Raw genomic sequence first — 25,736 nt, 5'->3', positions numbered from 1 at the left:
AAATAAATTGAGTATATGCAATACACTATTTGAATGACATATTATAAGCATCATACAATAGTCCAATGGGGGAGAATCACTCCTCATTATATTGTCAAGAGTTCCCTGACAAGAGAATATCCTGCGTTTAAGAGATAACTCGAGAAAATCATCATCCAAAATCAAATGTTTTTCCATAAACACTAGATTTGATCTAATTATCTCTTTCTCAAATTTATTCATTTTTCAATCCTTTCACTCCGACTGCTGACTCTAGACTGACCCTGATTCGTTAGCCCCATAGCCTAACCAGAAAAGAAAGAAAACATTTTTGATTTCGAAACAATTTTATTGAATAATTACAACAACAACAACATCAATAATACAGAGCATGTACAATTAGCGATACTGTTTATTGTCTTCGATATGTTTCACCAATGCACTTAAAGCTCATTGAAGTCTATTCAAATGTGCTATATCAACTTTTGCTGCAAAACATAATTGATCTTCCATTTTAAATTTTCTCAAGGATATCACATATCTTGCATATACTACATCCCATTCGAGACAGAGCCTTGAACCTTTCGTAATTTCCACTGCAATGCGTGGTGCTATTGTACTATTATAGTCAACTCCACTATCAACTTCTAATAGGGTAAACATTCCACTCGTCATCATCAACACACACAAATATATATCCAAATGAGTAAAGTCAAAATGTTCTTCTTCTTCTCACTCCTTTGTATTCTATTCACAGACTAATAAAACTTCAGCAAAAAACCCTTTCCTTATATTCCCTCCGCTGCTAATATGTAACCCGCCCTCTGATTGGCTGAGAAGGGGAATGTAACCGACTCGCTGATTGGCTGAGAAGGAAACAAGTGATCTAACTGTTTCCCGTTATCGGATCAATAAAATTCCCGATCGATTACGCAATCAAGTTCTCGGAAATTCACTTCCCCCTTGAGTCCTAGATCAATAACATTGTTCCCGTTAGAATTCAATGCGCATGTGCAACCTTCGTCCCGGAGTTATTACACATAGAAACAACAAATAAATCGATCTTGACCCCCATTAGACTCGATCGATAATCCTTGAATAAATTATGTCCCGTCAGCATTAAACTAAATTATAGATGGCAGCAGGGGTGAGTGTCACGACCTCCTGATAGGGTTCTACTATGGTGACATCCCCACTATTAGTGAAATATGTGTATGGCATATTTTGATTTCAGAAGTAGCCCTAATATTTCAATAACGGCCTCAAATTCGTAGCAGTAAGTTCAGAAATTATCACAGTCAATCCGGTGGGAGACAAACACCAATTGGGAAAACGTATTGAGTATTTGATAATTTAGGATAGCCATACTGTAATCTAAAATATTTTATAGATTATCAATTAATCATTATTTTTGTTTAACAAAAAGGATTGAAAAAAATAATAATAAAAAAACTTCCCATTTAACAAATATGTAAATGCAATGGGTTTCTGCCGTCCCAAATCTAAACAGATGTCCACCAAAAATAAACGCTTTATAGAAATACCGAGATGCCTTTTGTTTACTGATCTTTCTTTGAATAATAATATTTGCTATTTGTTTCCGATCCATTTTAGCAACTTAAAGTGGTCATAACCACAACAGCCTTGTTGCTTGCTTTAAAAAAAAGAAGTAAAAATAAAAACAACAAATTGGCAGCAAGTGAGGGTCCCCAACGAAGTTTAAGGATATTTACGATCCTCCCATACCAGATTATAGACTTTGTCTGTTTTTGAGATTTTGACAAGCTTCGTCCACCGAAAGAAATAATTCCAGCTTACCTGTTAAGTACATATGTTCATTGTCAATAAAGAGGTTAAAACGAAAAGTAAGAGTAAAGAAGGGTGTTTGCTTAGATAAAAAGTCTTCAATTTAAAACTTCTTACAATTTTAGTAGCTTGAAAATGAGAAATTTATTCACAACTTTTTTCTCACGTTATCAGCCGGTATTTCGCTAAAATATCACACGATCGTTTTCTTATTCCGTTTCATGTTCCGTGGAATTAAATTTAATAATCTTATGAAACCAGAATCTTATGAATATTAGATCTGGTTTTGTAACAATATGCAACGTTTAGAAATCAGAAGAAACCAATACACTGAAGAAATTAGATCCAATGTCCCCGTAAAATGGTCAGGTAACGTTGGAGCATTCAGTTATTTGCCTAAAAGTGTAGAATAGTGCCCAAGGGTGAACAATTGGCCTTAGTGTTGGCATTCAGAGTCCGGTCCAAGGCATGATTCCTTCTTCCGCCGAGCCCAACAAAACGCAAAAGGTGAGAAGTCCTTGCTGCTCTTGTCCTTTTATTCCTACTATTTCATATGTTTGATTTTTGTTTTTCGACAGATTTTCGAACACGTGGAGTCACTACCGTAAAATTTAGGGTAGGACATTTTACCTCAGAGATGTATAAAAACACAAAACTGAAATAACAAAAAAATTGATCAGATAAAACAATGAACCCAGTCAAGTGAAAGTATTGTAATCCCAATATGATCTAAACATTTAGAAAAAGCAAAAACTATTTATTCCTTTCAGAACGACTAACATTTACTCGTCCCTCAAAAAAGTATGTTCAAACTAGCTGAAAGAATCACAAACTAACAAAAAATTTGCTTGCAAACAACAACAATCTCTTTGTACCGCTATGTCTTGCGAGGTTAATACATTGGTGAACACTCCTCTTTCGTCTTACCCTGTTTAATGCTCAATTACACGACCAAGCCTAGATTAATGTCATCTAGATTAATATCTGGGGTGTCTAGCCTTGATCTTACCCCCTTGCTGGATATATACTACAAATATTTAGTCTAAATGCTAAGCAACAAAAATATGGTACTGGTGTATTATATTGGCCTTTCTAAAAAGTCAAGTTTAGTTAATGCTAAAGAATAAAATAAAATAGGATGAATATATAATAGTTTATAAACAAATTTGGGGTATATATTTGCACATTAGGGGATAGGGGTAAACCATAGCATATATTAAATACGTAACCTAACCTAACACAACCTATGGTAACATCCCCCCCTAAACCCCCCCAAAACAGCGGTTTAAATATCGTAAACGCAATGAAAACCAAGCTTTGGATTGCATTACTCTATAGCGGTCTATTGTATTAATCTGTCTAGCAGGTTTTTCATGACTAGTTTCCTTGTAAAGGCCCATATAACGCACAAGTACCAAAAACATCTATCCTTGCATCAAGAAATGAAAGTCGCTTTATTTAGTAGAACAAAATATGATAAATTCAAAAGGGCTCGATGCTACTTCGCCATATTTGATCAATTTTTGGAATTCGAGATGGCAGCCAAACACTAATGTGTATGTTTGAAGTAACAATTTCAAGTCCCTATAAAATGTTGTGACAGCGCAATGTATCTGAAAAATTATGTGACAGCAAAGTGGACAAAGCCTAGCCTGGAGACTCAAAGAGCTGGGGTTCAAACCTACCTGTGACAAGGCACTTAAGGAGTACCAACCCTATTGATAAACATAGCCAAGAAACAGGCCCGGCTTTACTCAGGTGGTTTTCAGACTGCTGTGGTTATTCAGCTTCTTTTTTCTTTCATTTTTTTTTCTTCTATTAAATATGAACGGCATGTAATATTAAGGAATCCCACACTTCCCTGTGAAAGTCGTGAATTCCTGTTGTTGAATCCAAGATTCTGTTCCAGCCTTTAAACTTATTACCTGTTCTTCCTGCGCTCCCATGACAAACGTTTATTAGACCTTCTATCATATTACCACGTCTCCATACTATTGTTGCACAAAAATGTGTTCGTCTACAACCTCTTTTTTATGCATTACGAATTCTTGCGTGCTGATTTTGGAGCCTTAATTCATAAATTTACTTATTTTATATCTCCCTTTACAAGAAAAGGGAATGCTAGCGATCCTTTAAGATTGAAGTATTTCACTTTTTTAAATAAGAATAAATATTGAGACAACTGGCTTGAATAATTAAACAGTTATACGACAATACTTTTTACAAGATATCTTAACATAATGACATTAGTAAATCATGATTAAAGCTCTTACAGCTCACAATCGCATTCCTTTGAACGATATCCAATCCAGAAGAAATTGATAGAGCTCGGTTGCCTCCTTATGGTCAACCTAGTGAAGAAAGAACCCTATCCCAGAGTAACCGAAAATTTAAAAATACGTTAAAAACGGTCAATTGAGGCAGAATCGCCAATTTTGATTTTGGAATTTAAGACAAGACGTCACGCGGAAATAGATTTTTTTTTTTTTGGAGAGAAGGTGATCTAAGTAAAACCTAAGCCAATAAACCGGCTAAACGAGGTAAAGATAAAGAGAAGAAAGAGTATAAAGAAAAAATCAATACAGAATTTCACTACAGTCAAATCAATAAAAGCAAATTAAAAAACAAAATTAAAACCCAAAATTAAACGTGCTTTAGTTTCATCTCTTCAGAAAAGCAGCTAGACAGGCAAAAAAGGTTATTCGTTCACGCAATATCTCATTAAAATCCTGGGTTTTCCAAATAAATGATGGACGATCAAAAGGTTGTAAACACTTGGTCATTAAGTACATCAATATTTGTTATTTAGATACATATAGTTGATTAGGCATAATAACCGAACAGTCTCTTCTTCTCAAACACAATGAAACCTCATTCTGCAAAAAAATGTTGTCAGTTCTGTACAGGGCTGCCACAAGCAGCACATTCTTTCTATTTTCATTTTTTTTTCTTCAAAAAAGTGATTTATGGTACTTTTTAATATTTTTCCTCACAGTTAGTAAATTTGAAAAAAATTTTTACATCAAATTTAAACTTTTTTATTTTTATTTACTGCTCCCTGGTCAGCTTAAAGCTATACACACAAAATATTTCCCAAGACAATACTTTTTCATGTTGTTGAACTTCTTTACAAGAAATTAATTAAAAAAAACTTTCGAAAAGAAGTTTTTAAAGAAAAGTTAAGAGCAATACTAAACTTTAGACCATCAGAAATGAGTTCCTATAATATTTCAAACTCAAAACGACCAGAAATTATTATTAAAGAATAAATAAAACCAAAAACGAATAGAATTTAAATAAACAATCATAGCAAACATACAGATAACAGGTACTAATATAAATGAATAAAAATTAAATTGAATATTCAGGCCAGAATTAAAACGAATACAAATCACTACAAACAGGAGTTTGGCTACTGTCCTCTTCCCTCTCCCCTAATTGTAAAAGTTTGAAGTCTATTGCGTCATTTGTGTTTTATTAAAAACCATATGTATCATGAACAGTCCTTAGAAAGAACTACGGTAATAAAAATAAACTGAATATTTTATATAGAGTGATTTTAATTCCTGAAAGCTCCGCAATTCAAGGCTTTTTTCACTGTAATTTTAATTTTTCAATTTAATATAGGCAAAAGAAAATATTTGTAATACAATTCGTTTTCAGTAAAGTGCAAATGATACAAAAGGCTTTAGACTTTTACAATTAGGAGACAGAGAGGCGACAGTAGCCAAACACCTGCTCTTAGTTATTTTATTCGTTTTAATTTTGACTTGAATATCCAGTTTAATTTTTATTCTTCTTAAGATTCATTTATATTAGTAGGTGTTATCTGTATGCTTGCTATCATTGTTTATTTAATTTATGTTGGTTTCGGCTTACATTTATTCTTTAATAGTAATTTCTGGTCGATTTGAGTTTGAATTATTATAGGAATTTATTTCTGATGGTCTTAAGTTTAATATAACTCTTTACTTTTTCCTTGAAACACTTTTTAATTGAAATTTTTTTCAACTTATTTATTTTCGTTTTGCCAAATTTTCAATTTTTAGACATCGCCTATTTCAACATCAAAATTTTTTTTTACCATCAAAGATTCAAAACGTCAAAACGATATCTTTTAAGCATCAAAGTTTCGAACCCCAGCATCCCCTCAACATTCCCGGAAAGTAACCAGTCTAATCTACAGCCACAATAGTAGTAGTGGCCTTGAAAGTTTGAAGTTTATACAAACTTTCACCCCGTCCTAAGATAATGCAGCTACACCTTTTTGATAATTTGGATACGGTTAGTTTCGTCTGATTTAGCTCAATATACCCTCCAACATCTCCCAAAATTTTGTTTTAATATCGTTAAACCTTCGGGGCACACCCTGGATAAAAAATTTACCCTTTTCCCAATGATATAATCTGCATGTTAAAAATGGACAAATTGCATAATTTACATTTCTTACCCCGGAGGTTGTGGGGACAGGGCATGGCCAAAGGCATAAATATTAGATGTTATGACTATTTTGAATAAAATGGCTTTTTAATAGATTTCAATCAGTGTTAGGAGAGGTGCGCCTAAAAGGGCAAACGCAGTGTAGGGGGATTGTCTACCGTTTCTTTTTCAACGTCACTCTAAACATTTCCTTAAATTTTCAACTCAATACCCTTAGATGTTCCTTAGATATTGCTGTTGTATATTTTTAACGACCATCCTGCAAATAATGTGTGTTAGTTTTGTTTGACACCCCCCTCAAAATTTTCTTTACTTTTTAACTTAATGCTCTTAGCATTTTTGGAAACTCAGTATCAAACGTGCCCTCTTTTCCTAATAACCAACCTTGTTTATAAACGATGGGCAACTTATTTAACTTACAAGTCACCCCAGGGTCTGTGTCACATTCGGAGGTATAGTTATTTGACTTTCCTACTATTTTGAACAAGATAGCCATTCTTCGAAGATTTCTTCGAAAGAAATCGATCAGATTTCTTTGGAGGAAGGGCAGCTAAAAAGAGAATAGAAGGGGCACTGGTTGCTCTTTGGCCACTTTTTATCGTTCTCATCAATATACCCTAAAAGTTTGAACTTTATACCCCCAGCTGCTTTTGATATATTGTAGATTCTCCTTTTTTATATACTGGATGTACATAGTATCTTTTGATTTAGTTTAACATGCCCTTAAATATCCCCCAAAGTTTCACCTTAATACTATTAAGCTTTCCAAACACACCCAGAGTTAATCGTCCTACCTTTTTCTAATGATTAATTAAAAAAAAACTTTCCGAAAAATAAGGCTTTCAAAGAAAAGTAAAGGCCATTTTAAAATTATTCTCAGGATAAAAAAATAAATCTTGAAACTCAAACAAAACAAGATCAAATAGTACTATTAAATTATAAATGAAACCCAAAACAAACATAAATTAAATAAACAATCATATGAAAAAACATACAACAAGTAATAATATAAATGAATAAATAGATCTTAAAGCGATTAATGCTTCGATTGAATATGAAAATCAAGCTTATAACGAAAAAAAATATTTTCCTATTGAAGTAAAAATGAAACTTAAAACGAACAGAAATTAAAAAAACAATCAATGCAAACAAACATACAATAGATATTAATGTAAATTAATACATAAATCATAAAACGAGTGAAACTTAAATTGAATATGCAAATCAAGCTTGAAAAAAACAAAAATTACCACAGCCAAGAGTTCGGGTATTAGCACTTTCTCTCATTTTAAAGGTTTAAAGCATATTGAGTCATGGGCGCTTTACTAAGAAACAAATTTGTGACAAATATTTTCTTTTTTACTTGATATTGAAAATAAACATTAAAATTATAGTAACATTTTGAACTAATGAGCTTTCAGCAATTAATATCATTATACATCAATTATTCAGTTTAATTTATTAGCTCTTTTTAAAGTTGTTAAAGACTATAAAGGACACTAGAACTTACAATTTCTAATCGAATGAGCCCCTCCGAACTTTATAGGACAAGCTCTTCCATATGAAGCACCTCTGGAAAATAAAAATAATAATACATTGAAGCCTAACTTCTCTTTAGTATAGGAAGGGCCATAGCGTTGCCTCTGAAATAGAAAAGGGTTCTGTAGAAGTACTTCTGTTTTGTACATGTTCATTCGAATTTATGTTATAATAAATTCCATTTAATTTGAAACCATTAACAAAATAGTGAAAATATTGCTATTTCAAGTTAAGACCCAGGCTCTCATGCTCTTTTCTCCATTTTCGAAAAAAAAAATCATGGGAATTTTTGTTTTAGACAGGACAATAAGTAATTTACAAAGGTATATCACGTGTCACTCTAAACTTCAAAATAATTTCAATTTTGAAAAATGGAGCAGAGCAATTTAAGAATGAACCCACGAAAATAATTTTGATTAATCTTTCTACTGAAGGTGGAATAGAACCCTATACTGTCCCAGTGCCATCGTGAGCTTCAGTCAGGGATGTAAGCAAGGGGATGATAAACTCAGGGACTGAAACAACCAAAATCACGGCATTTTTACAATCTGTCCATAATCTCAAATAATTTTCATTCCATTCAGCCTTCCTTTGCTGTTTTTATGATTTTGGCTTCCTCTTTTCCCACGCTTAAAAAACTCAGTGAACGCTCCTCAGTCCACGAAGCATGAAGAAATGACTAAATTGTTTTACCTTGTATATGTATTCCTGGAAAAATTGCAGACCTCGATTTTTTGCGCTTGCATGAACAGCATGGTACACAACATGAGCCAATATTTCTGAAGCTAAAGTCGTAGTAAATTCACAGTTCTTCCAATCACACAATAAGTCTAAATAACAAAGATTTTTGGCTAAAATCAATGGTATTTCTAACTAGCGTGTCAAAACAATCACAATGCTTCAAAACAATACTTCAAATCAAAATTTCACGAGATGTTTCTTTGCATTAAACAAAAAAGACCTCATTGGACATTCAGGTTAAAGGAACTTATATATTTTCTTCTACTTTTAGCTGTCTTAAATAGCATGATATATAATTGAAAAGGCATTCTGTCAAACAGTTCGTGGTAACGAACTTTAAGTAAGAAGCAAAACGGCCCAGTAGAAACCAAAACTCTAAATAACGAAATTTTGATGTCAATACATATGTCAAAAGAATTGGCTTAATATACTGATTCCAAATATATAAGATTCATTAAGTTTAGTGTTACCCACAAAAAACTACGAGCATAAGAAAATTGGCCTGATTTTCGAAAAAGGGGAAAACACACCCAAAAGGCCAAAGAATCCTAATTAAAATCACACCACTAGAATCAGCTAACCAGAGGACCCTACTCTAGAGGTTTCAAGCTCTTATCAACAAAAATGTGTAATTTTGTACTTTTGTCAGAAGAAAGATCACGGATGCGTGTTTATGTGTTGTTGTTTTTTTTTCTAGAAGTGATCGTATCGAACCGATTGTCCTAGAACATCGGGAGAGGGCTCATTTGAATGAAAGTTAACAGTTACAATGGCCTTTGTAAGTGACAAAATTGGAGGACACCTAGCCCCCCTCCCGCACCCCCTTTCCCCCAAAAATCGTCCGATTGCAATTATACGATATCCATTTTGTTCAGCATAGTTGAAAAGTTCCAAAACCATCTTTAGAGATAACATGACCCCCCCCCCCGCAGCCCCTGGGGATAGGTCCTATAGTTATAACATTTGCCCCTTGTTTACGTATAGAATTTCTTACTGGAAAGTGTACAGATATTTGGAGGAGGGATTTTGTGCTTGCGTGGGTTTCTATGGGTATAATTTTCCGCGTGGAAGGAAATTTCCGGCGGTGAACTTTCCAGGAGAAATTTTACAGTGGGGGGATTTGACAGAATACCTATACGAAATTCTTTTTGTTTGTCTTACTTTCATTTTGACTACTCAATTTTGTATGTGGACATGTTCCGGGGGAAATTTTCAGCGTGTTTGGATTTCCAGGAAACAATTTCCAAGGAAGGAAATTTCCGGAGTGACTGGAAAAACGATTAGAACTTAAAGTGTTGTTCAAATGAAAGTATGCTAAGGACACTTTTTCAGGCTGAATCTTCTGCAAGAAATTTTACAGGGAGTGGGGAATTTTCAGCGAGGATGAAATTGTCTGGAAATAATTTTACAGAAGGGGTGTATTTTTCGCGGCAGGAACTTTCCACAGAGGTGTTTCCTGTGAGGGGAGGAAATATTTCATGGAGGGTGATCCAGATTTACCGGCATTATTTGAAAAACGATCAGGAACAAAAAAAAAAAAAAAAAAAAAAAAAAAAAAAAAAAAAAAACAAGGAGCAACATTAAAACTCAAAACGAACAGAAATATACGAACTTCTATAACTCAAAACGAACTTCTATATTCGTATTTTATTATTGCGTATATTAGTGACTTCGTCCCCTAGTCAATACCTCACACTTTACGCTCAAGTTCGAATTTTGTTCGAATCACGAACCCGTTAATCACAAAGGCCGGTTATTTAGAATAGATAGCTCTTTTGAAAGTACTAAAAAAAACTTTAGCATAAAGAGCGAGGTCTTGACTAGGGGGCAAACCCCCTCATATACATAATAATTTCTGTTCGTTTTAAGTTTTAATGTTGCTCCTTACTTTCAGTTGAACAAACTTATTTATTTTTTTTTATTTAATTTCTGATCGTTTCTCAAATAATGCTGAGAAATCCAGCGCCCCCTTCATAGAAATGTCCCTTCCCCCAAGAAAACATCATCCAAGAAAAGATCCTCCCCCGTAGCCCCCTCCAACCCCCTCCCCCACCACCACCACAAAAAAAACTCCAGAAATCGTCTGTATACTTCCCATTAACCAATACTATATGTAAACAATGGGCAAAGTTCATAGCTCGCAGCCTTTCTCCCGGGAACTGTGGGGCAATAAGTTATCGTCAAAGACATATTTATTACATTTTCGACTATTCTGAACAAAATGGCTATCTCAAAATTTTGATTGGGTGACTTCGGGAGAAAAATGAGCGTGGGAGGGGGCCAGGTTGCCCTTCAGTTTTTTTGGTCACTTAAAAAGGGAACTAGAGCTTATAGCCCTCTCACGATATTCTAGGACTACTGGATCGATACGATCACCCCTGGGAAAAAAAAACAAAAAAAATACAACAAACAAATAAATAAATACGCATCCGTGATCTTTCTTCTGGTAAAAAATACAAAATTCCAGATTTTTACAGATAGGGGCTTGAAAATTCTATAGTAGGGTTCTCTGATACGCTGAATCTGATGTTGTGATTTCCATTAAAGTTCTGTGACTTTTAGGGGTTGTTTCCCCCTTTTTCAAAAATAAGGCACATTTTCCCATGCGCGTAACTTTTGATGGGTAATATTAAACTTAACGAAAGTTATATATTTGAAATCAGCATAAAAATATAATTTTTTTTATGTATCTATTGGTATCAAAATTCTGTTTTCTAGAGTTTCGGTTACTATTGCGCCGGGTCGCTCCTTACTTACAGTTCGTTACCACGAACTGATTGAAAAAAAATACATATTTTGTTAGAAATTAGCTGGAACTTCCAAAATATCAAACAGTTCGTGGTAAAGAACAGTAAGTAAGGAGCCATGCGGCTCAACAGTAACCAAACTCTAAAAAACGGAATTTCGATTCCAATAGACATATCACAAAACAATTGGCTTATTGTACTGATTCTAAACATATAAAATTTTTATTTTATAAAAATAAAAAAAAGGTTTAGTGTTACTAGTAGGGAAAGGGGTACCAGCCCCGTACGAACATAATTTATGCATGTTTTTATGGGTTTTGTCACTGAGAATGAAAAAAACAGAATTTTTCTCACTTTGATGTATTTTCATGGTCGATTTATTTGTTTTTTCCAAGTGTATTGTCTCCGGGGCGAAGTTTGCACATGCGCATTGACGGTGTGGGAGAGATATATTGATCTAGGACAAGAGGAGGAAGTGAATTTCCGAGAAATTGATTGCGTATTCGACTAGGACAAATGTATTTCTGCCTAACCACCACAGCTGTCATCTACAATTTAGTCTAACGCTGACAGTACATAATTTATGCATGTTTTTATGGTTTTTGTCACTGAGAATGAAAAAAAAGGATTTTTCTCACTTTGATGTACTTTCATGCTCGATTTATTTGTTGTTGTTGTTGTTCGTCCAGGTGCACGCAAGGGGGAATGTTTTTTTATGGTTTTTGTCACTGATAATGAAAAACAGGATTTTTCTCACTTTGATGTATTTTCATGGTTTCGTTCTGTTTAATGGTTAAGACACAGAGGGGAATGCATATGGCTTCACTTAGGGGAAAAGATGTATTGATCTAGGACTCGAGGGGGAAGTGAATTTCCGAGAAATTGATTCGCAAAATCGAGGGGAATTATTGATTCACGAAAGAGGAATTAATTTGTTGTTTCTAAGGGGAATTATTGATTTACGAAATGGGAATTAAGAAACAAATACGGCTTCTTTGATCTTAGGTCTGAGGGATAAACGGTCTTTAGGTTAGAGAAAAAAAATTAATATTCTATTTTTAAATATGGCTTCATTGATCTTTAGTGTAAGGAATTAGAAATGACATCACTTGTTATCTTAGAATTATGTGAGAGTCTAAAGAGAAAAATTAATATTCTATTTTTAAATATGGCTTCGTTGATCTTTAGTGTAAGGAATTAGAAATGACATCACTTGTTATCTTGGAATTATGCGGGAGTCTAAAGAGATAAATTAATATTCTATTTTTTAAATACGGCTTCTTTGATCTTTAGGTCACAGCGATAAATTGATATTCTATCGAAACCATAATAGTGTAGCTAGGAACATCTATGAGATGAAGAGATTAACGCGGGAAAGGGTTTCTTAGGAATTTCAAATGTGACAACGCAGGGATTCCAAAACAAAAGGAACACACAGAAATTACTTTTAGGGGATTATTTGGGCGAAACCGTTTTGAGACATTTTAGAAGATGTTTTGGGCAAAACCGTTTGAGGCATTTTAAAAGATGATTTAGAAGATGATTTGGGATGAAACTCTGTGGCCGTTATAATAGACAAGTTCTATTTGAACAGTGTTGTGAGGGCCCCCACCTTAACAACCCCCCTACCCCAACCCCAAAGCGCCCTCCTACCCCAACCCCAAAGGGCCCTCCTACCCCAACCTCAAAAGACCCCCCCCAACCCCAATGGGCCCCCCGAGCCCCCAAAGGGCCCCGGCGCCCGAAAAGGCCCCTGAGCCCCCAAAGACCCCCCGGGCCCCCAAAGGACCCACGCAACCCCAAAGCCCCACTGAGTCCCTCTCTTCCTCCCTCCCTTATTGAATTTTTTTAAGTTTTTTCGGACTGAATTTTTTAGACTTAGAAATTATCCAACATTTTTCCGTTTTTTTCTTTAACCCATTGGCATAGAGTTTTAGCATAGAGTCTTAGCTTAGAGTTTTTGTTAGAGTTCTAGTTTACTTTAGTTTTAGTTAAGAGTCTAGAGTTTTACCTTAGAGTCTTAGCTTAGAGTTTTATTTAGAGTTGAAGTTTACTTTATTTTTGGTTAAGAGTTTGGATTTTTAACTTAGAGCAATAGGTTATTGTTATTTTTGGAGTTCTAGTTTACTTTAATAATATTTAGGAATTTAGAGCTTTTAGATAAGAGTTTTACCTTGAACTTTCTTTTAGAGTTGTAGTTAAGTTTATCTTTAATTAATATTTTAGATTCTTAGATTATATTCTTTGTTAGAGTTCTAGTTTAGTTTAGTAATAGTTAAGAGTTTAGTTTTTTGCTTAGAGTCTTAGCTTAGAGTTTTTGTTGAAGTTCTAGTTTAGTTTAGTTTTAGTTAAGAGTTTAGAGTTTTAGCTTAGAGTTTTAGTTAGAGTTGAAGTTTAGTTTAGTAATAGTTAAGAGTTTAGAGGTTTAGCTTAGAGTCATAACTTAGAGTTTTAGTTAAAGTTGTATTTTTAGTTAAGTTTTAGTTAAGAGTTTAGAGTTTTAGCCTAGAGTCTTAGCTTAGAGTCTTAGCTTAGAATTTTAGTTAAAGTTCAAGTTTACTTTAGTTTTAGTTAAGAGTTTAAGAGTTTTTGCTTAGAGTCTTAGATTAGAGTTTTTGTTAGAGTTCTAGGTTAGTTTAGTAATAGTTGAGAGTTTAGTTTTTAGCTTAGAGTCTTAGCTTAGAGTTTTTGTTAGAGTTCTAGTTTACTTTAGTAATATTTAAGAGTTTAGTTTTTAGCTTAGAGTCTTAGCTTAGAGTTTTTGTTAGAGTTGAAGTTTAGTTTAGTAATAGTTAAGAGTTTAGAGTTCTAGCTTAGAGTCTTAACTTAGAGTTTGAGTTAAAGTTGCAGTTTTAGTTAAGTTTTAGTTAAGAGTTTAGAGTTTTAGCCAAGTGTCTTAGCTTAGAGTCTTAGCTTAGAGTTTTTGTTGAAGTTCTAGTTTAGTTTAGTTTTAGTTAAGAGTTTTACTTTAGAGTCTTAGCTTAGAATTTTTGTTAGAGTTCTAGTTTACTTTAGTTTTAGTTAAGAGTTTAGAGTTTTACCTTAGAGTCTTAGCTTAGAGTTTTTGTTGAAGTTCTAGTTTAGTTTAGTTTTAGTTAAGAGTTTAGAGTTTTTACATTAGAGTCTTAGCTTAGAGTTTAAGTTAGGGTTGAAGTTTAGTGTATGTATATTTAAGAGTTTAGAGTTTTACCTTGGAGTCTTAGCTCAGAGTTTTAGTTAGAGTTGAAGTTTACTTTAGTTATAGTTAAGAGTTTATAGTTTTAACTTACAGTCTTAGCTTAGAGTTTTAGTTAGAGTTCAAGTTTAGTTTAGTTATAGTTAAGAGTTTAGTTTTTAGATTAGAGTCTTATCTTAGAGTTTTTGTTGAAGTTATAGTTTAGTTTTAGTTAAGAGTTTAGAGTTTTACCTTAGAGTCTTAGCTTAGAGTCTTAGCTTAGAGTTTTAGTTAGAGTTGAAGTTTAGTTTAGTTATAGTTAAGAATTTAGAGTTTAGCTGAGAGTCATAGCTTAGAGTTTTTGTTAGAGTTCAAGTTTAGTTTTAGTTAAGAGTTTAGAGTTTTACCTTAGAGTCCTAACTTAGACTTTTAGTTAGAGTTCTAGTTTAGTTAAGAGTTTAGACTTTTAGCCTAGACTCCTAGCTTAGAGTTTTAGTTAGAGTTGAAGTTTAGTTTAGTTATAGTTAAGAGTTTAGAGTTTTTACCTTAGAGTCTAAACTTAGAGTTTTAGTTAGAGTTCTAGTTTAGTTTAGTAATAGTTAAGAGTTTAGAGTTTTAGCTTAGAGTCTTAGCTTAGTTTTAGCTTAGAGTTATTTTGTTAGAGTTGTAGTTTCGTTTAGTTTTACTTAAGAGTTTAGAGTTTCACCTTAAAGTCTTAGCTTAGAGTTTTAGTTAGAGTTGAAGTTTAGTTTAGCTATAGTTAAGAGTTTGAAGTTTTAGCTTTGAGCCTTAGCTTAGAGTTTTAGTTAGAGTTGAAGTTTAGTTTAGTTATAGTTAAGAATTTAGATCTATAGCTTAGAATCATAGCTTAAAGTTTTAGTTAAATTTATAGTTCATTTATGTTTTAGTTAAGAGACTAGAGTTTGAACCTAGAGTCTTAGCTTAGAGTTTTGGTTTGAGCTGAAGTTTGGTTGAGTTTTAGATAAGAATTTGAAGTTTTAGCTTTGAGTCTTAGCTTAGAGTTTTAGTTAGAGTTGAAGTTTAGTTTAGTTATAGTTGAGTTTAGAGTTTTAGCTTAGAGTCTTAGCTTAGAGTCTTAGCTTAGAGTTTTAATTAGAGTAAAAGTTTAGTTTAGTTATAGTTAAGAGTTTAGAGTTTTAGCTTAGAGTCTTATCTTAGAGTTTAGTAAGAGTTGAAGCTTAGTTTAGCTATAGTTAAGAGTTTGGGGTTTTAGCTTTGAGCTTTAGTTAGAGTTGAAGTTTAGTTATAGTTAAGAATTTAGAGTTTTAGCTGAGACTCCTAGCTTAGAGTTTTAGTTAAAGTTGTAGTTTAGTTAAGTTTTAGTTAAGAGTTTAGAGTTTTAGCCTAGAGTCTTAGCTTAGAGTTTTTTTTGAAGTTCCAGTTAAGTTCTAGTTAAGAGTTTAGAGTTTTAGCCTAGAGTCTTAGCATAGAGTTTTTGTTGAAGTTCTAGTTTAATTTAGTTTTAGTTAAGAGTTTAGAGTTTTAGCTTAGAGTCTTAGCTTAGAATTTTTGTTAGAGTTCTAGTTTAGTTTTAGTTAAGAGTTTTTAGCTTAGAGTCTTAGCTTAGAGTTGTTATTGAAGTTCTAGTTTAGTTTTATTTAATAGTTTAGAGTTTTAGCTTAGAGTTTTTGTTGGAATTGAAGTTTAGTTTAGTAATAGTTAAGAGTTTAGAGTTTTAGTTTAGAGTTTTTTAGAGTTCTAGTTTAGTTTAGTTTTAGTTATGAGTTTAGAATTTTAACTTAGAGTCTTAGCTTAGAGTTTTAGTTGGAGTTGAAGTTTAAATTAGTTATAGTTAAGAATTTAGAGTTTTAGCTTAGAGTAATAGCTTAGAGTTTTAGTTAGAGTTGTAACTTAGTTAAGTTTTAGTTAAGAGTTTAGAGTTTTAGCCTAGAGTCTTATCGAATAGCTTTAGTTAGAGTTGAAGTTTAGTTTAGTTATAGTTAAGTTTTTAGAGTTTTTAGCTTAGAGTCTTAGCTTAGAGTTTTTGTTAGAGTTCTAGTTATAGTTTAGTTTTAGTTAAGAGTTTAGAGTTTTGCCTTAGAGTCTTAGCTTGAAGTTTAGTTAGAGTTGAATTTTAGTTCAGTTTATTTTTACTTTATAGTTTTAGATTATATTTCTAGTTTAATTTAGTTTATTTTTAGTTGAGCTTAGAATTTTGGTTTAGTTTCGTAACTTAGATTTTTAGATGGAGTTGAAGTTTAGTTATATTTAAGAATATAGAGTTATATTAGCTTAGAGTTTTTTTTAGAGTTCTAGTTTAGTTTATCTATGGTTAAGAGTTTTTGCCTAGAATCTTAGCTTAGAGTTTAGTTATAGTTGAAGTTTAGTTATAGTTAAGAGTTTAGAGTCTTAGTTTAGAGTCTTAGCTTAGAGTTTTAGTTAGAGGAGAAGTTTAGTTTAGTTAAAGTTAAGATTTTATAGTTTTTAGCTTAGAGTCATAGCGTAGAGTCTTAGCTTAGAGCTTTAGTTAATGTTCGAGTTTTGTTTAGTTTTAGTTTAGAGTTTTACCTAAGAGTTTTAGCATAGAGTTTTCGTTAGAGTTGAAGTATAGTTTATTTATATTTAAGAGTTTAAAGTTTTAGCTTAGAGTTTTAGTTAGAGTTCTAGTTTAGTTTAGTTTAAGCTAAGATTTTAGTTCCATAACTTAGATTTAATTTAAAGTTTTAGTTTAGTCAAGTTAAGAGTTTTTGTTTAGAGTCTTAGCTGAGAGTTTTAGTTAGAGTTAACTTCTAGTTTAGTTCTATCTAAGAGTTTAGAGTTTATAGCTTAGAGTCATCTCTTAGAGTTTTTTTGAGAGTTGTATTTTAGTTTAGTTAAAAGTTTAGAGTTTTGCCTTAAGGTTTTAGGCCAAGGTTTTAGTTAAAGTTGAAGTTTGGTTTAGTTATATTTTATAGTCTAGAGTTTTAGTTAGAGTTTTACTTTAGTTTAGTTTTAGTTAAGAGTTTAGAGTTTTAGCTTGGAGTCTTAGCTTTGAGTTTTAGTTAGAGTTCTAGTTTAGTTTAGTTTTAGTTAAGAGTTTAGACTTTTACCTTAGAGTCATAGCTTAGAGTTTTAGTTAGAGTTCTAGTTTAGTTTAGTTTTAGTTAAGAGTTTAGAGTTTTATCTTGGAGTCTTAGCTTAGAGTTTTAGTTAGAGTTCTAGTTTAGTTAAGTTTTAGTTGAAAGTCTACAGTTTTACGTCACAGTCTTAGCTTAGAGTTTTAGTTAGGATTGAAGTTTAGTTTAGTTATAGTTAAGAGTTTAGAGTTTTACCTTAGAGTCTTAGCTTATAGATTTTTCTTAGAAGTAACAATTTTTTCGTTCATGAGAGCAAGTTTTCTGTCAGAAGTAGCAATTTTTCCTTTCACACTAACAAATTTTCTCATCAAATCAACAATTTTTTCCTCAATACTAACAAACTTCTACATAAAGATATCAAATTTTTCTTAGAAGCATAATTTTTTTTCCATTGATGATAAAAAGTTTTCAGTCAAAAGTAGCAAGTCCTTAACACTTACAAATTTTCTTATCAAAGTAAAAATTTTTCCTTAACACTAATAGAGTATTAATTATAGCTATCAAATTTCCCTTAGAAGTAATAAATTTGCGTTATTGATAACAATTTTTCTGTTAGAGATAACAAGCTTTATGTCAAAGATACCAAATTTTTCGTCAGTGATAACAATTGTTTGATTGTGATAACAAGTTTTCTGTCAGAAGTAGCAAGTTTTCTGTCAAAGATACCAATTCTTTTTTTAAATTAACAATTTTTTGTCACTGATAACACAATTTCTGCTAGAACTAGCAAGTTGTCCAGCAAAGATAACAAATTTTTTTTAGAAGTAGCGAATTTCTTCTAACAACACCAAGTTTTCTGTCAAAGATAGCACATTTTCGCTTTGAAGTAACAACTTTTTCCTTAATACTAACAAACTTTTACTTAACAAACCCAATTTCTCTTGGAAGTCAAATTTTTTCATCAGTGATAACACGTTTTCTGCTTGAGCTGGCAAGTTTTCTCGCAGAGACACCAATGTTTTTCTTAGAAGTAGCAATTTTTATTATGATGAGAAGCTGCCTGATAGAAAAAACACCCTTTAAGTCAAACATACCAAATTTTTCTTGGAATTAACAATTTTTTCGTTGATGATAACAATTTTTTCTGTCAGAAGTAGCAAGTTTTGCTTAACATTAACAAATCTTCGCATCGAAGTAACAAATTTCTCTTAATACTAATAAACTTTTACTTAACACTATCAAATTTCTCTTAGAAGTAACAGGTTTTTAACAAGTTTTCTTTCTAAGTTAGCTTTCACTACGTTTAAGTTAGGTTCATCTAACCTCCAAAACTTAGGTTACGTTAGGTTAAGTATAAATAAATATTATTAGTTAGGTTAAGTATAAATAAATATTAAATAAATATTACATGAGCGCTCATGATAAGCCAACCTAACCTAACTTAACAATGATGAAATGTTTCTATTTATTTATTAATATTTATTTATACTCAACCTAACCTAACCTATGGTTTTGGAGGTTAGATGAACCTAACTTAAACGTAGTGAAAGCAAAGTTTGAAAGAAAACTTGTTAAAAACCTGCTACTTCTAAGAAAATTTGATAGTGTTAAGTAAAAGTTTATTAGTGTTATGAGAAAGTTTTTACTTTGATGCGAAGATTTGTTAGTGTTAAGCAAAACTTGCTACTTTTGACAGAAAAAATTGGTATCATCAACGAAAAAATTATTAATTCCAAGAAAAATTTGGTATGTTTGACTCAAAACTTGTTATTTCTAACAGATAACTTGTCATCATAATGAAAATTGCTACTTCTAAGAAAAAAATTGGTATCTTTGAGAGAAATCTTGCAAGCTCAAGCAGAAAACGTGTTATTACTGATGAAAAAATGTAACTTCCAAGAAAATTGGGTGTGTTAAGTATAGGTTTGTTAGTATTAAGGAAAAAGTTGTTACTTCGAAGAGAAGATTTGTTATCTTTGACGGAAAACTTGGTGTTGTTAGAAGAAATTCGCTACTTCTAAGAAAAATTTGTTATCTTTGCTGGACAACTTGCTAGTTCTAGCAGAAAATTTTACTTTTAAAAAAGATTTGGTATATGTGAAAGAAAAATTGCTACTTCTGACAGATAACTCCTTATAACAATCAAAAAATCTTTATCACTGACGAAATATATTGTATCTTTATCATAAAGCATGTTATCTCTAAGAGAAAATTTGTTATCGCTAACGCAAATTTATTACTTTTAAGAGAAATTTGATAGCTGTAATTAAAACTCCGTTAGTGTTAAGGAAAAATTGTTACTTTGATGAGAAAATTTGTAAGTGTCAAGGAAAACTTGCTACTTTTGACTGAAAACTTTTTATCATCAATGGAAAAAAAATTATGCTTCTTAGAAAAATTTGATAACTTTATGTAGAAGTTTGATAGTATTGAGGAAAAAGTTGTTGATTCGATGAGAAAATTTTTTAGTGTTACTAAAACTCTGTTAGTGTTAAGGAATAAATTGTTACTTTGATGAGAAAATTTGTTAGTGTGAAAGGAAAAATTGCTACTTCTGACAGAAAACATGCTCTCACAAACGAAAAAATTATTACTTCTAAGAAAAATCTCTAAGCTAAGACTCTAACGTAAAACTCTAAACTCTTAACTATAACTAAACTAAAATTCAATCCTAACTAAAACTCTAAGCTAAGACTCTAAGGTAGAACTCTAAACTCTTAACTAAAACTAAACTAAACTAGAACTCTAACTAAAACTCTAAGCTAAGACTCCAAGATAAAACTCAACTCTTAACTAAAACTAAACTAGGTCTCTAACTAAAACTCTAAGCTAAGACTCTAAGGTAAAAGTCTAAACTCTTAACTAAAACTAAGCAAAACTAGAACTTTAACTTAAACTCTAATCTAAAACTCTAAACTCTTAACTAAATCTAAACTAAAGTAAAACTACAAGCTAAAACTCTAAGCTAAGACTTTAAAATCTTTAATATAACAAACTAACCTTCAACTCTAACTAAAACTTTAGGCTAACACTCTAAACTCTTACATATAACTAAACTTCAACTCTAAGTAAAACTCTAAGCTATGACTCTAGGCTAAAACTCTTAACCAAAACTAAACTAAACTAGAACTCAAACTAAAACTCTAAGCTAAGACTTCAAACTCTTAACTAAAACTAAACTAAACTTCAACTCTAACTAAAACTCTAAGCTAAGACTCTAAGCTAAAACTATAAAGTAAAACTAAACTAAACTAGAACTCTAACAAAAACTCTAAGCTAAGGCTCTACGCTATGAATCTAATCTAAAAACTCTAGAATCTTAACTATAACTAAACTAGACTTCAACTCTATCTAAAACTCAAAGCTAAGACTCTAAACTCTTACATATAACTAAACTTCAACTCTAACTAAACTCTAAGCAAAAACTCATAGGTAAAACTCATAACCAAAACTAAACTAAACTAGAACTCTAGTTAAAACTCTAAGCTAAGACTCCAAGCTAAAACTCTAAACTCAACTAAAACTAAACTGAACTAGAACTCTAATCTAAATATATAAAGTAAAAATAAACTAATGAAAAGTTCCAGTATACATAAACTAAAATCTAAGCCTATTAGGAAGAACACTTAAAACTTAAAAAAAACTAAACTAAACTAGATTTCTAATAGAAACTCTAATCTAAAAATCTAAGCTAACAACTCCAAACTCTTAAATATAACTAAACTAGCTTTCAAATCTAACTAAGACTCTAATCTAAAACTCTAAGGTAAAAATTTAAATTCTTAACTAAAACTTAACTAAACTACAACTTTAACTAAAAGTCTAAGCTGTTATTCTAAGCTAAAACTCTAAATTCTTAACTATAACTAAACTAAACTTCAACTCTAACTAAAACTCTAAGCTAAGACTCTAGGGTAAAACTCTAAACTCATAACTAAAACTAAACTAAACTAGAACTAAAAAAAACTCTAAGCTAAACTCTAAACTCTTAACTATTACTACACTAAACATCAACTCTAACTAAAACTCTAAGTTAAGACTCTAACCTAAAACTCTTAACTAAAACTAAACTAAACTAAAACTTCAATAACAACTCTAAGCTAAGACTCTGAGCTAAAAACTCTAAATTATTAACTACAACTAAACTAGAACTCTAACAAAAACTCTAAGCTAAGACTCTAAGGTAAAACTCTAGCCTCTTAACTAAAACTAAAGTAAACTAGAACTTCAACAAAAACTCTAAGCTAATACTATAAGCTAAGACTCTAGGCTAAAACTCTAAACTCTTAACTAAAACTTAACTAGAACTTCAAATAAAACTCTAAGCTAAAACTCTAAGCTAAGACTCTAGGCTAAAACTCTAAACTCTTAACTAAAACTTAACTAAACTACAACTTTAACTGAAACTCTAAGCTAGGAGTCTAAGCTAAAACTCTAAATTCTTAACTATAACTAAACTAAACTTCAACTCTAACTAAAACTCAAAGCTAAAACTCAAAACTCTGAACTATAGCTAAACTAAACTTCAACTCTAACTAAACTCTAAGCTAAGACTCTAGGCTAAAACTCTTAACTATAACTAAAATAAAATTCAACACTAACTAAAACTCTAAGCTAAGACTCTAAGCTAAGACTCTAGGCTAAAACTCTAAACTCTTAACAATAACTAAATTAAATTTCAACTGTAACTAAAACTCTAAGCTAAGACTCAAAGCTAAGACTCCAGGCTAAAACTCTAAACTCTTAACTAAAACTTAATTAAACTATAACTTTAACTAAAACTCTAAGCTTTGATTCTAAGCTATAACTCTAAATTCTTAACTATAACTAAACTTAACTTCAACTCTAACTAAAACTCTAAGCTAAGACTCAAAGATAAAACTACAAACTCTTAACTATAACTAAAGTAAACTTCAACTCTAACTAAAAATCTAAGTTATGAATCTAAGATAAAACTCTAAAATCTTAACTAAAACTAAATTAAACTAGAACTCTAACAAAAAAACTAAGTTAAGACTAAGCTAAAACCCTAAACTCTTAACTATTACTAAACTAAACTAGAACTCCAACTAAAACTCTAAGCTAAGACTCTAAGGTAAAAACTCTAAACTCTTAACTAAAACTAAACTAAACTAGAACTTCAACAAAAACTCTAAGCTAAGACTCTAAGCTAAAACTCTAAACTCTTAACTAAAACTAAACTAAACTTCAACTCTAGCTGAAACTCTAAGCTAACACTCTAGGCTAAAACTCTAAACTCTTAACTATAACTAAACTAAACTTCAACTCTAACTAAAACTCTAAGCTAAGACTCTAAGCTAAATCTTCAAACTCTTAACTAAAAATAAACTAAACTTTAGCTGAAACTAAAACTCTAAGCTAAGACTATAAGCTAAGACTCTAGGCTAAAACTCTAGACCATTAACTAAAACTTAACTAAACTATAACTCTAATAAAAACTCTAAGCTAAGACTTCAAAATAAAAATGTAAATTCTTAGCTAAATTACAATTCAACTCTAACTAAAACCCTAAGCTAAGATTCAAAGTTAAGACTTTAAACTGTTAACTAAAACTAAACTAAACTTCAACTCAAACAAAAACTCTAAGGTGAAACTCTAAACTCTGAACTAAAACTAAATTAGACTAGAACTCTAACAAAAACTCTAAGCTAATACTCTAAGCTAAAACCCCAAACACTTAACTATAAGTAAACTAAATAAGAACTCCAACTAAAACTCTAAGCTAAGACTCTAAGGTAAAAACTCTTAACTCTTAACTAAAACTAAACTAAACTAGAACTTCAACAAAAGCTCTAAGCTAAGACTCTAAGCTAAAACTTTAAACTCTTAACTATAACTAAACTAAACTTCAACTCTAACTAAAACTCTAAGCTAGGACTTTAGGCTAAAATTCTAAACTCTTAACTAAACTAAGAGTCTAAGCTAGGACTCTAAGGTAAAACTCTAAACTCTTAACTAAAACTAAACTTGAACTCTAACAAAAACTCTAAGTTAAACTATAAATTCTTAACTATAACTAAACTAAACTTCAACTCTAACTAAAAATCTAAGCCAAGACTCTAAGGTAAAACTCTAAACTCTTAACTAAAACTAAACTAGAACTTCAACAAAAACTATAAGATAAGACTCTATTGTAAAAACTAAACTCTTAAATATAAATAAATTAAGCTACAACTATAAATAAGACTAGAAGCTAAAACTGTGATCCGTAAATCTATATTCTTAACTACAAATAAAGTAAACTTCAACTCTCACTAAAAATCGGCGCTTAGACTCCAAGGTAACACTCTAAATTATTAAATTAAAATAAACTAGAACTTCAAACCTAACTAAAACTCTAAGCTAAGACTCTAAGGTAAAAACTCTAAACTCATAACTAAAACTAAAGTAAACTATAAATTCAACAAAAACTCTAAGCTAAGACTATGAGGTAAAAGTCTAAACTCCTAACTATAACTAAATTAGACTAAAAATCTAACAAAACTCTAAGCTAGTACTCTAAGTTAAAAATCAAAATTCTTAACTAAAACTAAACTAAACTAAAGCTTTAACAAATATTCTAAGCCAAGACTCTAAGCTAAGACACTATGCTAAAACTCTAAACTATTAACTAAAACTTAACTAAAACTTCAACTTTAACTAAAACTCTAAGTTAATACTCTAAGCTAATACTCTAAACTCTTAACTATTACTAAACTAAAATTCGACTATAACTAAAACTCTAAGCTAAGACTCTAAACTCTTAACGAAAACTAAACTAAACTAGAACTTCAACAAAAACTCTAATCTAAGACTCTAAGCTAAAAACTAAACTCTTAACTATTACTAAACTAAACTAGAACTATAAAAAAAACTCTAAGCTAAGACTTTGAGCTAAAACTCTAAACTCTTAATTAAATTAAAGAAAAGTCCAACTATAAATAAAACTCTAAGCTAAAACTATAAGATAAAAACTAAAATCCTAACTATTACTAAACTAAACTAGAACTCTACAGAAAACTCCAAGCTAAGACTAAGTTAAAAACTAAACTCTCAACTATTACTAAACTAAACTAGAACTCTAACAAAAACTCTAAGCTAAGACTCTAAGCTAAAACTCTAAACTCTTAACTAAAACTAAAGTAAACTTCAACTCTAAATAAAACTCTAAGCTAAGACTCTAAGCCAAGACTCTAGGCTAAAACTCCAAACTCTTAACTAAAACTTAACTAAAACTACAACTTTAACTAAAACTCTAAGTTAAGACTCTAAACTCTTAACTATTACTAAACTAAACTTAAACTCTAAATAAAACTCTAAGCTAAAACTCTAAACTCTTAACTAAAACTAAACTAAACTAGAACTTCAACAAAAACTCTAAGCTAAGACTCTAAGCTAAAAACTAAACTCTTAACTATTACTAAACTAAACTAGAACACTAACAAAACCTCTAAGCTAAGACTCTAATCTAAAACTATAAACTCTTAACTAAAACTAAAGTAAACTTCAACTTTAACTAAAATTCTAAGCTAAGACTCTAAGGTAAAACTCTAAACTCTTAACTAAAACTAAAGTAAACTAGAACTCTAACAAAAACTCTAAGCTAAGACTCTAGGCTAAAACTCTATGCCAATGGGTTAAAGAAAAAACCGGGAAAAAGTTGGATAATTTCCAAGTCTAAAAATTCCGTCCAAAAAAACTTAAAAAAATTCAATAAGGGAGGGAGGAAGAGAGGGGCTCGGTGGGGCTTTAGGGGTGCGGGGGTCCTTTGGGGGCCCGGGGGGGTCTTTGGGGGTTCGGGGGCCCGGGGGGCCTTTTGGGCGCCGGGAACCCTTTGGGGGCCCGGGGGTATTTGGGGGCTCAGGGGGCCCATTGGGGTAGGAGGGTCCATTGGGGTTGGGGTAGGAGGGTCCTTTGGGGTTGGGGTAGGGGGGTTATTAAGGTAGGGGACTTCACAACACTGTTCAAATAGAACTTGTGTATTATAACGGCCACAGAGTTTCACCCCAAATCATCTTCTAAAATCATCTTCTAAAATGGCTGAAACGGTTTCGCCCAAATCATCTTCTAAAATGTTTCAAAACGGTTTCGCCCAAATAATCCCCTAAAAGTAATTTCTGTGTGTTCATTTTTTTTTGGCATCCCTGCGCTGTCACATTTGAAATTCCTAGGAAACCTTTTCCCGCGTTAATCTCTTCATCTCATAGATGTTCCTAGCTACACTATTAAGGTTTCGATAGAATATCAATTTATCCCTCTGACTTAAAGATCAAAGAAGCCGTATTTAAAAAATAGAATATTAATTTATCTCTT

At 31.5% G+C, this 25,736-nt stretch overlaps 1 protein-coding gene across 2 annotated transcripts in view; it reads right to left on the bottom strand.

The window, feature by feature from the left end:
• LOC148942753 (histone H4 transcription factor-like) overlaps positions 1-25,736 on the bottom strand; it is a 140,685-nt gene that overhangs the window by 42,732 nt on the left and 72,217 nt on the right. For both annotated transcript variants that reach the window (XM_089102021.1, XM_089102020.1), the window contains exon 5: positions 8,458-8,594. In XM_089102021.1, the coding sequence (XP_088958147.1) occupies positions 8,458-8,594 (137 nt within the window). The remainder of the gene's footprint in view (positions 1-8,457; positions 8,595-25,736) is intronic.

Source organism: Artemia sp. Qi Xiang Cuo, chromosome 16 (assembly GCF_049724085.1).
Source record: "Artemia sp. Qi Xiang Cuo chromosome 16, ASM4972408v1, whole genome shotgun sequence".
Lineage (NCBI taxonomy): Eukaryota > Metazoa > Arthropoda > Branchiopoda > Anostraca > Artemiidae > Artemia > Artemia sp. Qi Xiang Cuo.
This window is presented reverse-complemented; position numbering and strand designations above follow the sequence as displayed.